Source organism: Corythoichthys intestinalis, chromosome 22 (assembly GCF_030265065.1).
Source record: "Corythoichthys intestinalis isolate RoL2023-P3 chromosome 22, ASM3026506v1, whole genome shotgun sequence".
Lineage (NCBI taxonomy): Eukaryota > Metazoa > Chordata > Actinopteri > Syngnathiformes > Syngnathidae > Corythoichthys > Corythoichthys intestinalis.
The window spans coordinates 13,935,118-13,948,352 of NC_080416.1; the positions used below are offsets into that span (position 1 = coordinate 13,935,118).

At 36.9% G+C, this 13,235-nt stretch overlaps 1 protein-coding gene across 4 annotated transcripts in view; it reads right to left on the bottom strand.

Moving 5' to 3' along the window:
- The window catches only part of csmd3b (CUB and Sushi multiple domains 3b), a 684,074-nt gene that overhangs the window by 310,583 nt on the left and 360,256 nt on the right, over window positions 1-13,235 (bottom strand). For all 4 annotated transcript variants that reach the window (XM_057827420.1, XM_057827419.1, XM_057827418.1 and 1 more), the window contains exon 6: window positions 5,001-5,113. In XM_057827420.1, the coding sequence (XP_057683403.1) occupies window positions 5,001-5,113 (113 nt within the window). The remainder of the gene's footprint in view (window positions 1-5,000; window positions 5,114-13,235) is intronic.

Consider the following 13,235-nt stretch of genomic DNA (forward strand, 5'->3'; position numbering starts at 1 on the left):
GAAAAAATGGACTGGCACATTCAGTAAATGAAAAGGGATAAATCTAAGTCTAAACATAATTGCAAATAATTGACTTAAGAAGGGTAGGGTCTATTCCATCTTTACCACATATAAGAAGACAATTTAATTTACCCATATAACGGAACTCATTTTATAATGCAAATAAGGTGGCTTAAAATTTGGTGGGAACAATTTGAGCATCCTGAAAAGTTCCTCGTGTTATGTCCGGATGCAAACCTACGCCCTTGATTTGATATCAATCGTCAAAGAGTTAATTTTGGGTAGTTACAGATCACTTCATGCACATTTTGGGGCAAATTTTGGTGGAACATATTCAATTTTATGAATGTTTTTTTGTGTAAATTATGTGAATTGGATTTCAAAAGTATATATATGGCGGAAAACAGTCAGGTGACATTAGGTTCCGCTCTAAGACCCCCAATTTCCCCAAATTTCAAAATTGTCCTATAAGCATGCGTGACACATCATTGGAAAGCTTAGCATCTGTTTTCTGGGGGATGACATTTTTTGACACCTTAAAAAGAGGTCAAATCATCTTTTGAAACCTTTGAGTTTCTCATTTTAAAAAAAAAAGGTTTCGGACAACTATGCTGTTACATAATAAATAACGAGCACTTCAAGATTACCCCCCTTTGTCTACTCAAGTCTTTGATAATCAATATGCATGCACTAAGAGATGTGGGTGGATGTACAATAATAAAGGAAATTGGTGTGTGAGTAAATGTAGATTTAATTTAGCCCTGTGTTTTATTTCATAAATAAACACGGCTAAATGGGGAGTTAGCTGAACAGTTAATGATAACTGTACTGCATACAGTTTTTGATTTGGCTTGATTTTCATCTGTGCAAAGAAAAAACATTTCCAGGGGAATTTTAGCGGTTAAATTCCAAATACCATAAATATGATAGTTTTTGCAGTGGGCTTTTAAATTTTTTTTTTTCCAATTATGATTAAAGATTGTGAATGTGAGATACTCAGAACAAAAGGCTCCATATGCATAAAGGGAACATATAAATGTGAGAACAGAACACTATTTTTTGTATTCAGCCTTGAAGCCTTGAATTTTTTAGTCATTTTTTACAAATTTTTTTGAACGAAATATTAGACATCAAATATTGATTCTAAGCTAAAAAAATGATGGACATTTCAAATAAGATATACAATTATTTACCTTCTTTTAATGGCTGGGTTGAAACAATAGCGGTTGCGTGGTGTCTATAAACGGGGGTCTCCAGGGTAAAACAGACAAATTAAAAATAGTCTGGGGGCATTATGTGCCATGAAACTGCTATGGCAGCATATAGACATATTGTTCTATCAAACACAACAGTTCTTAAAGGCTTAAAATACAGCAGTTTATTTTAAAGAGGGGTGCAAGAGCAGAAAATGCTTTTTCAGCCTTGTCTGTGTTTTAACGCCATATATAGGATTCGATTTGAATGTTTTTGTTATTAGTAAAGATGTCCGATCACGTCATTTTCAAAGTATCGGAATCGGCAAAAAAATATCGCCCGTGCCTTTTTTTAAATATATATATTTTTAAGTTAAATCGTTTTCTAATTGTATTTAACGTTACAAACATAATATGTTACACTCATCCAGAGTCTTTAGTTTAGGCTTAAGGTAGGGTTATCAAATATATCCTGATAACGGCGGTAATTAATTTGTTTAAAAAGGAATCACGTTAGAATATTTAATGCAATTAATGCATGCACTGCACGACCTACTCTCGCATTGTCGCGCTCAATCTGTAATTGCACCGTTTCCCCCAAATAGAGAGATACCAGGCAGCGTGTAGCGGGTAGGGTGAATTTTGGCAGACTCTGCAGCCTTTTTTTAATTGGATAAAGCCTTACAATCCTTACGATTAGAAATATCGTGGGAAGCAACGTGGGGAAGCAGGGCAGCACTTGATCTTTGTCTTTACAACTTGAGTTGGTCCCCAACGCAGAGAAGATATATCAATTGGTAGCACTACGCACAGTCATGGTTCCACTTCCCATCATGCATTTGTGCAGAAGTTATATGCCTGAATTATCATTTACTGAAAGCTCATAAAAATCCACTAGATGGCAATATTTAGTCACAATTTACAAAGTCACAAGTCTTTCTATCTGTGGATCCCTCCCACAGAAAGAATATTAATAATGTAAATGCCATCTTGAGGATTTTTTTTTTTTTAATGCATTGCCAAAATGTATATGATCGGAAAAAATTATCGGGAATGATTGGAATTGAATCGGGAGCAAAAAAAGCAATCAGATCGGGAAATATCGGGATCGGCAGATATTTAAACTAGGGCTGTCAAATGATTAAAATTTTTAATCGAGTTAATTACAGCTTAAAAATTAATTAATCGTAATTAATTGCAATTAATCGCAATTCAAACCATCTATAAAATATGCCATATTTTTCTGTAAATTATATATATATTCTGTAAAATAATTTGTTGGAATGGAACAATAAGACACAAGATGGATATAAACATTCAACATACGGTACATAAAGACTGTAGTGGGCATTTCACTCTACTGTCATTTAAATCTGTCTATGCTGTCCTCACTCCGAAGCGTCTACTTTTTCCAAAGCTAGACAGCTAGTGAACGACGCCTTAATAATCAGACTTAATCCTTTTTCATCTGATTTATTAATAAAATGGCCTCAAACCACTGTCCTCTTTAGACCGTAGTGAAACTACAAAAAAAAGTATACAAGCATTGCATTAGCAACAGCGTTAGCTTAGCACGCTATACAGGTTCACTAAACATAAACAAAAAGCGTCTCATACAAAAAATATAACATTTCGCTTACTAACATAATATGTACATTCTTTACAACAACCATACTTACGGACAAATCTTGTCCAAGGATCATATAAGCACAACATTACAACGTAGGCGTCAGCCCGAGACGTCGTGCAGCCATATTGAAATGGCAAGAAAGCAATAAACCATGTCACAAAGCGACCACAAGAGTTCGCTGTTAGACAGCACAAAAAACCTTGCTGTAAAACTTACCAAAAGGCAGAATACTGTCTGAGCGGGACATCTGCGTTAATTGTGTCAAATATTTTAACGTGATTAATTTAAAAAATTAATTACCGCGCGTTAACGCGATAATTTTGACAGTCCTAATTTAAACTAAAACGATTGGGATCGGATCGGAAGCAAAAAAACATGATCGGAACAACCCAAGTTATTAGGAATTCATTGGGCTTTATCAGTCAAAAATGCTGTGTTTTTTGCCGCAATTGTAAACAATAGGGGAGAAATTTAGAATTTTTGAAATGTTTGGAAGTTGGAACAGTGACCATCAATCAAAGTGCGTGTGCTGTAAACACAAAGCATCCCCGCAATTATGGTGACCAGTGAACAAAGGTGCTTGTGTAATGTCTTCTCATCAACTGAGCACAGAATTCGACAAACAGACTGACGCTATTTAGAATTACAACACTGTGGCTGCGAGCTGTTCGACACAAACTGTATAAACATCCATCACACCCCCACATGCATGCATACTGTATGCTCATTATACCCTAGTTGACAACAGCAGGGTAAATATTAAGACAAAGCCAAGTGAGCTTGGCCGAACGTCATCTTTTCCCCAGTCTTGTCTAATTCACCGCTTCACAATTTGGGGAGCCGAGGCACAATTAGATGGTTATGTGAGCCAATTGGCCGACCTCCTGTGGCTCGGCAAAAACACTCACACACACTGAGATAGTCACGCAAAGAAAGTCTGACCATCTAGCTAGCAGTGCCAAAGCCTCCCTGGGAGGTCTCGGAACAAGCGTCTTAGGGAAGCGACGCCTGCCTGCCAAAGCACATTTGCTCACGTTGTCTCTCCGGGCGAGGCGGGAAAAAAATTGAATCGTTTTGTTGGCGTGCTGCTTAACTAAAATAACCTCTACTATTAGCACGGAAGGACCGATGGACAAGACAATGGAAATTACGAATGTTCAAGTATCATTTATTCAAGAAAAGCACACAGAATGCGGTTTTGTTTTTTAAGTATTGTGATAAAGAAGCTAGTGAGCATAAGGCCAATAATCAATAATCCCAATATTTTTGCAGCGGGGATGACTGACAGCTCTCGTTAGGTCATTAGGGAACCAGAGGCTGATTAATCAAGGAACTTTTTCCAACCGCAACCCTTCATTAACAACCCTGATTAACCTTTTAAAACAGAATTAGGCGATCAATCAGGATCAATTAAGCTGATCCCAAGGGGAGGCGGTCAACTTGTCAGTCAGCTGGATATGGTGAAATACAGATAAAAAAGAAATAAAACAGTCCAGGCAAATTTTGAACTGTAGTTTAGTAAAAATAAACAAATAAATAAAGTTAAAGCAATCAATAATATGCCATTTTGTTTGGATCGAAATCATTAGCAGAACCACCGCTGGTTAGAATCAAATTAATTAAAATCTGACGGATATGTGAGACACCATATGCGTTTATAACTCACCATATACGACACCATCACTTTAGGGAATCATTATAATTAAGAAAAAAAATAATAAATGACTTTACATTGAGACCATCTGGGTACAAATTAGTGCAATTTTATTTTTTTAATAAAACCGACGAGGACGGGGACATGCTAATGCTGCTTGAAGACATTAATAATGCACGCATCAAACATGATGATAGTCGGCAGGCTGTAAATTTGAAAGAGGGATTTATAACGTGATGCACTGTTTGTGCTGCTTATACTTTAATCATAAAAATGATTCAACAAGCTTATCTCTGAAGATTGAATGGGAGAGGCATTGGAATAGCCTTTTGCTATGCCCACACAATATCAACTACAACAAAAATATACGTTTTGTGATACTGATACATATGAAAGCCAACAATAATGTGAATTCTCTTTTTTTCCCCCCACACTGACAGTATTTGGTTCGGTTTTGCTGTTTTAGTCACAATAGAAATGGTGCAGTCATACCTTTTCAAAAACAATCACATTGCTCACTCACCTTGATAGTGTGCGCTGAAACCGCGGTATCGGTGGTTGTTATCGGTGACAAAATGTAGCCTAAGCCAGTTTTTATTACTAACAATCGGCGATGGCACATTGGTTCCCGACAACCTGAAAGACACACAAAAAAAAAAGAAAAAAAAAAAGATACGTTTCAATTAGGGTTGCAAGTAATGACTATTTTTATAATCGATTAATCAGATAAATGTCACTGTATTTCAATTACCTTCACAATTTAACTTGAAGTTGTTTTAGGCATGTTGTATGTAACAGTGAAGACAAAATGGATGACTATTTCCTTCAAAAATTATATTTTATTGCAGCTTCCTGACTTAATAGTAGTCTACAACTGTACCGTTTTAAAGCAACACTAGGTAACTTTTCAACGTTTATGAAATATTTTCACAAGATTTGTGATAATATGTTGACTGACTACGGAAAAGGCCTGTTCATTGAAAATAAATAAATAAATAAATAAACATTTATCATCTTGTGGGAAAAGCTCTGATATAATTTGTGTCTCTGACTCATTTATATTCTTTTCTCTAACCAAACCCAAAAAAATCATATAAGGAGGTTTTCTTCATCAACCAGTTGTTCATAAATATAATCTTAAATCCAACTTCAAACCACACCAGTTCAAACCACAATTTATAGTTTGAATGGGAGCTTGTGTTGAAATGAGACTCTTCTGGGTTTATGAGTGTGGTTTTCTTTATAAAAAGAAATAAGACAACTTTACTATATAACAATAACTCAAGGGCTAATATGCTTCTCCAAAACATATAAAAACAGACACTTAAGACACTGATTAGCATAAACGCTAACTAGCTTAGCGTTCCATGCCAAGTAGTAATGTCTTATCAACAAAGAATACAAACAATTGGCTTAATTTACTCACCCCTGACCGAGGCACACTGAATCTAACAACACAAAAGACAATCCAACTCTCGACACTTCGTACAACAGTACAGTATTACTGATTCAGCACCCCAACCTGAGTGTAGCAGTGAACTCTCTCTCTTTCCCTTATCACTGGCGCACGCACTCATGTTACACACAAAGATCCATACGGGACTGCTCATAGCTGCCGGCAAAAATCGATAATCAAATTAGTTTGCAACTAGTTTATTATACGATTGAATGAATTAGTTGTTGCAGCCTTAGATTCAATACTATTGTCACCAACACCAAACGGCATTGTTTATTCCTTGCGAGAATGGGTTTGCAGGCTTACACCATAAATAAACTGTGTGGAACAACCTTAAGTAATGAGCCACATGCTGTTTCACCACCTCTCAAAATATGATTATCTGATCACAATCCTGTAAATCCTGGATTATTGAACATACAGAGCCTTGATTGTCTGATTGTATGGCTCTCCCGCTGTGGGAGCACAATCATTCTGATTATCATCATTATTATATTAGTATCATTATTATATGCAGTGTCTCCATGGCACTAAATGAAGGAGCAGATGATCATTGGTATTCATGGTTCACATTTCCCCCGCTGCACACTTAGGAAGAATTGACCCAGCGAATATCACAGTGGCTTGTGCCGTTTGCGCTCCAGCTGACGCCACCTCCACAACAACCTACACTAAATGTAAATATAGGCGATTTTTTAAAGTTGAATCAACACTAGGAATCACGCTTGGGCAGCCTGAGATGCTTGCCAAAAAAATAAAGGAATAAGTAAATATAACTCAAAGGGAAAAAAATAATGTTTTCTTATTTATTTGATAAAAATATCATTACTGTTGGAGGCAGTCTTTCAGGTCCTCCGCATGTTCGTTTTCAATTCAGGTGAGACGGCTGGACTGGATTGATAATAAAGACTGGAGGCAAGAGATCATTACTGCGCAGTTTCAGTTTCAAAGTGTTCAGTGTCCTTTATATACAGATTTGGAGGTGAGTGGAAAATTTGGTGGTTAGTCCTTCTCTTGTAATTCTTGCAAAATAGGTCATAAACCTTGCTGCATGGGCAGTTATACATTGACACATAGAAACTAGACAGGCTGGATCTGGGATTTTCCGTGGTCAGAAAAGTTCATGATTATCTGAGGCGAAACTAACTATCAGCAGTTTCTCTGCAAACTAGCTCCATTCATGGTCATGTTTGTTAACTTTTAGCAAGCATATGGGAATGTTGCATTAGGCGAGATGCATACTGACTTCATTACCCAGAAAGTTTTCACTATAAATGAATACGATGTTATAGGCAAAAATTGTTGGACACACTTTTACACTACAGGATATTGATGTTTGTAAATTTTGATGTATAATTCAGATGACTGCAATCTAGAGTTGTCCGATGATAACAGGTGGCCTGCAATAGTGGCCAATTAAATCATTTTCAGACGATTTCAGATAATCCCAACAACGGTTTTTATTATCAGACTTGGGCCAAAATTGAATTTCTCGTCAAATCCAACCTAGAAGCCTTCTAACTATATTCAAGGAGCCAGTCACAGGTTAGCATAGCAATTATGCCTATTGACCGAAAAATTTCTTCGATATAAAATGCTTGGGATTTGTTATGCAAGCAGACTATTTGCATTCATGGTGCAAAAATTAAATGAACAATAAACAATTGAAAAACAATGAATTACAAACTCGTCACCTATAACTACTGCATTACACGAAAGGAATAGTCACTAATAAAAACTACAAAGGTAATAAAATACAAAAATCTGTGCAAAAGCCCAGCTAAAATGCATCTTGGGAATTGACATTGCATAGGTATGTTTTAAGATTTCTGCTTCTATTTGTAATGCTTTAAATGCTCCCCCTAGTGGCTCCTTGGGAAAAGTACTGTAAATGTGATTTCATTATGGACATTTTGGCTCATTTCAATTTATATTATTTATATGGGACTTTTATTTTGTATAACTTCAGTTTGTTCTCTTAATTTTCAAAGAATGTTTATTTTATTTGGAAACCCTCAAGTTGCTCCATTTATCATTATTAAAGCATCCATTGGGGCATCACAATTAGTGCTGCAACAATTAATCGAGTAACCCTAGTAATTCGATTAGAAAAAAGGTTCGAATCAAATTTTGCTGCTTCTTCATTTAATTAGAGTGGCGCTGTAATGGTTTGTTTTGAAAGTTTTTGCATTTAGTTTTATTGATTTAGGTGGATAGACTTCCCTCTAGTGGCAACAGTGAATATGACATAACACATTTAACATTGCTGGATCCTGTTGCTTCCTGTTAAGACCACCATTAGGTAAGTTTTTGCTTAAGCTAATATGTTTATTTATGCATTCGTAATTTGGTTTAAAGGTATATTATGATGTTTCTTGTTTGAATATGTGTTTGAATGATCTGTTAAGAGCATTGTAAAAAAACAAAAAAACAAAACAAAACAAAAACGCTAGCATTTTATAGCATTTAAGCTAGTGGACTTTTATTATGCAAGTTAGCCAATTGTTCTTTTGTTGTCCTTAAATTAATTCTCCGAATATTCAGACTAACTAGTTGATAGATTAATCGATAAATATAATACAATAATTCCCCAAAATAATTGATAGCTGCAGTCCTAATCACAATTAGCAATAAAACGATCGCATATATTTGTATTGCTTTGATGTCGGTATCGGATTTTTGGAGTTGGACAATATCAGGGTATCGGTTAAAAATACATTATTGTTCAACTCTACTGTTTACCGTACATGTTCCTACTAAAAATAGCAGAAATAAGCATTAAAACACAACTGAATTATTCAGTAAGAAGCATGCGATTGCTGCTTAAATGACTCCGACACCGGCTGTAAAAACTGTTTAATCTAAATTTATAATGAAAAACAAAGAACGCAACCAGACTACCAGGGGACTAATGTGTTCTTTTGATGAATTAACGCTACCACTTGTTGCGCATCCCGAGTTCTAATTGTGACGAGTAGCCAACAAATGTACTCCATATTTAAAACAAGGTGCCATCGCTTCATTTTCACATTATTACCTGCAGCGCATCATTAAAAGTCAGAGTGTGCATATTTAAGCCCCTTAATATTAAAAGAGGAATTAAAGCATAAATCTATAGCGAGGGTGAAGAGGAATGAGGCAAAGATACCTGAAACTCAGCTAAATAAAGTCAAGTTCATTAATAAAACTAAGTTAATTGGAAATCAGGCAAAGAAACTCAGCATCAAGTTTTACTTTTTATTGGCCATTTGTTTTAGTGTATAAAATCTTAAGACACCATCAAGTCAACAGTCACAAAATGGCACAGCACGGCTATACAACCAAACAAGAGCAGACCCTAAGTGGAGTCTTCATTTCCGCCATGAGGACAAAAGCATTATTAAATCATTAATCTGCACTCACGGCTTGCGTTTGCAAAGACACTCTCTCCCTAGGTACAGCGACGGGTATTAAAACACTTCGGGGCCGTCACAGAAGACAAGCTTGGTAACGTCTCAGAAAGCGTAGGTGGACTACATTTGGACACGACATAGTTTGAAACAAGAACTTCAATATATTATTAAGAGAAAAGAACATCATACAAGACATTGTTTCACAACTGGTTGAGTTGAGAACTCAAACAATGTAAGAGAACTAATTGAGTACTTGAAAGCTGGACTAATATGCAACATAAGCCGCTTTCAGGCTGTAGGAACCTGAGTACTTAGTTTCTATAATTATAGGCCTCTCCAGTAGTTATAGGAACTATCTTTCGCCAGGCAGTCGTGTTCGCACACGGGTACCAAACCTGATACGAACTGCTGTGACATTGTAGTCCACACCAGTGACGCATTTAACTCGCTAGTGGTGTCACGGTACACAAAAAACTCGGTTCGGTACGTACCTCGGTTTTGAGGTCACAGTTCGGTTCATTTTCGGTACAGTAAGAAAACAAAATACAAAATATAAATGTGCTAGTTGTTTATTACACACCTTTGTGCTTTCAACAATAGGAACATTTGCCTATACAAAGCTAGAATTCTGCTCAAAAAGTAGCGGGTATTTAAAGATAATCAAACAACAATTTGCCTTTCAGACCCCGCGTATTGGTCAGCTTTCTTTCTGAAAGAAAAGAAAAAAGTCCTGTACTAAAGAAAAAAGCAATCCTAATGACAAAGATTTAAACATGTATTTTACAAATGAAATGCCTCAATGAATCTTTTTTTTTCTCTTATGAACGGTTTTCAAAAGCTTTATTGGTGGATTTTCTCATGTTAAAGTGCCACACAGAAATTAATAAATTGTGTAAGCAGGATTTGTGTATTATTCTTATTATTTACTTACAGGTGTTTTAGCTCATTTCAATTTATTTAAATGGGCTATTATTGATTTTATTATGTGTTTATATTTTACAAATGTGATGTAGTATTCATATATATTGTATATTTTATGTTGTATAACTTTAGTTAGTTCCTACTTGTTTTGTTGTGGTAGGAGGGTTTTGTATTGAACACGGGGCCGTGTTGGTTATTATTATAGCAGAGAAGACAACAGTAAATTAACAAAGACAAGTCAACTGTGCCCCGATCTACCACTCAAGAGATCTGATGGACTCAAAAAGTAGGTTACGATTGCATACGGGTCCACCGTATTTTTACACGAGTGACTGCCCGATCCTAGCTACCAGTAGTAGTATTGATGCAGGAGGGTCGCGTCTCGCGTCAAATAATAAACTCTGCCGTTCTTTTCGCGTGCGTCGTCTTGAGCCACTTCTGGGACACGTCTAACACGCGGCTGCACTGCGACTGGTTTGCATTGGCTGATTGACTTTAACAACCGCGTTTAACTGCGTTCTTCCGGTGGTCACGTTGTCGCGCCGTTGACGTTTCTGGGTTATACTGTCCTACCGTGTTGGTCATCATTATAGTAGAAAAGACGGACTAAATTTAATCTACACAAAGAATCCGTAATCCGATCGACTCACAGCCTCGAAAAAGTAAGGGTTACATTACGTCAGAAACCCGTTCGGTACGCCACTGTTCCGAACCGAGCACCACGTAATGAAATGGTTCAATACAAATACATGTACCGTTACACCCTTATTACTCGCTATACCCACTTCTGGAAAAATAAAACCACAAAAACTAAGCTGAACGGAAAAGAACGAAATGAAGACAGCATCAATTCTTGCAAGTTTGAAGAGAATAGTTTCCATCGTAGAGAAAATTCAGCATTTAACGACGAGACTGGAAAAGCACACAGATTATAGTACAGGGTAGTGTTTTTAAAGATGGCGGGTCCTCGAGACGCATGAATACTGAAGGGGCATAGCTGCAGATTTCAGCAAATCATCAAACGGCTACGTAATTGAGTTCCCACGGCCCCAGTGAAAGTCCCTACCTCAGAGTAGGAAATAAATTTGTTCTCGGAACTAGAGTTCCTACCTGTGCGAACATGCAAAATGAAGTCACCGTTCCCTAAAAGGTTCAAGTAACTGCGGATCGTTCCTACAGTGCGGCTTAAGTTAACAGAAAATAAGATCAAAGAAAAACTCAGCTTGGGTAATAAACAACTAACATGATGTAAAACTCACTGTACTCAAATTCAGGGGGATGAAAATTAACTTATGAACACTGAGCAAACAGTTGGACATTTTTTTTTTTTTTTTTTACCGTATGATCTTGAATGTCCTTGAATTGGAGAAATTTATCCAAGTGGGGTTTCGATTAAGTGGCCCACATGCTTTCAAGGGATCCACAGATAGAAAGACTTGTAGTTCTTAAAAGATAAAGGTTATTATGAGTCAGGGGCATTACGGGGGGGGGGGGGGGGGGGGGGCAGTGCCCACCCATGGACACGCTCTGCCCACCCAAATAAAAGTGGATGTATTACTGCAGTCTGGGCACCGGAAAAAAAAAAAAAAAATTAAATGCAATGTTGGGTTTGTTCCTAGGGGGCGCTACACACATTTACGCACATTTTGAATTTTATTTATTTATTTATTTTTTAAATTTATTTTAAAATTTTCACAAGTGTTCACCTGGCATTGAGTTTGGTCAGTTTTGAAGCACTCTGAGGGGGTCAAAGTAAGGCTCAAAGCATCGGCAGGACAAAGAATGACTGATAGGGGGCGCTAGATGGTGTATTTGGAATGTGTCTTTACACGGTATGAAAGATTGCACCTGTCTTGACCTGCCTGAACAAAGAATAACTATAATAATAATAATATTAAAACCGAGGAACCGCGATAGCTTACCTAAAAAAAAATATTGTCACCTGCATGTCTATACTGTTCAGTTATGGATGTGTTCTAAGTCAAATCAAATCAAATCAAACTTTTATTTGTTTAGACCAAATCACAACAACAGTTATCTAAAGGAGAAAACAAAACATGTTTCAAGGTGCAGTAGCCCTACGCTGGATTTCGACCTACTTGAGCATTGTAGCTTTTTTTTTTTGCCCCCCCCCCCTTTTTTTTTTTTTTTCTCTTTAAGATTAATGCCCACCCACACCTGGCATCCTGGAAACACCACTGTTATGAGTTAAAACAATTGTGAAACCCCTCTTGATGTTTTCGTTTTTATACAATTTCTAAAATTAGTTTAACTAGTAGGTTGCCATTGTTGTTAACTTCGCAGGGCGGTGACGTCATATGGTTACGCTGACGGGCTTCCCGAGTACTTTAGCGACATTAACATGTCATCTGTTCAACCCTTTGAGCATAACAGTACTGTCGATAAACGACCAGCAAAACCAAAATGAACAGGAAAGACGGGATGACACGAGACGAGAGTACGGGGAAAAAACGTGTTCTGCTAAAATGTTCTACACCGGCGAAATGTCCTAAACGAGGCGAATTAGACAGCCAAAGTACTACCGTGTGCTTTCAGCTTGTTTTGTTTGGATGCATACCGACAGAACATACTGAAGAAGCGATAAGAAAATACTTCAATGTAGTAATATCAAATAAGGGTGGTTTAAATATGCTACGTGACTAATTTGGTCAACAAATCAACAATCTGCTTTAAAGCTACCACAGGAAAACAATGCTTGAAAGTATGAGAGGGAAACACACGCAAAAAGTATTTTGAGGCAATAAAAAGGTAATAAAAGACTCAATAAACACACATAGCATGTACTCGCCGCTTTTAAAGGATGAGCGCATGTGTTGGACGTGTCGCTCCATAGAAGGAATTGCAGTAAACCTGTAGTGTTCGTCTAATGACAGTGACGAACTAGGTCAGCACCCCAAGCGTCCATTGTGCGCATAAAATATGGCGCCCTCCGCAGGTCAAAACATGTACTAAATATTATAGATTTTTA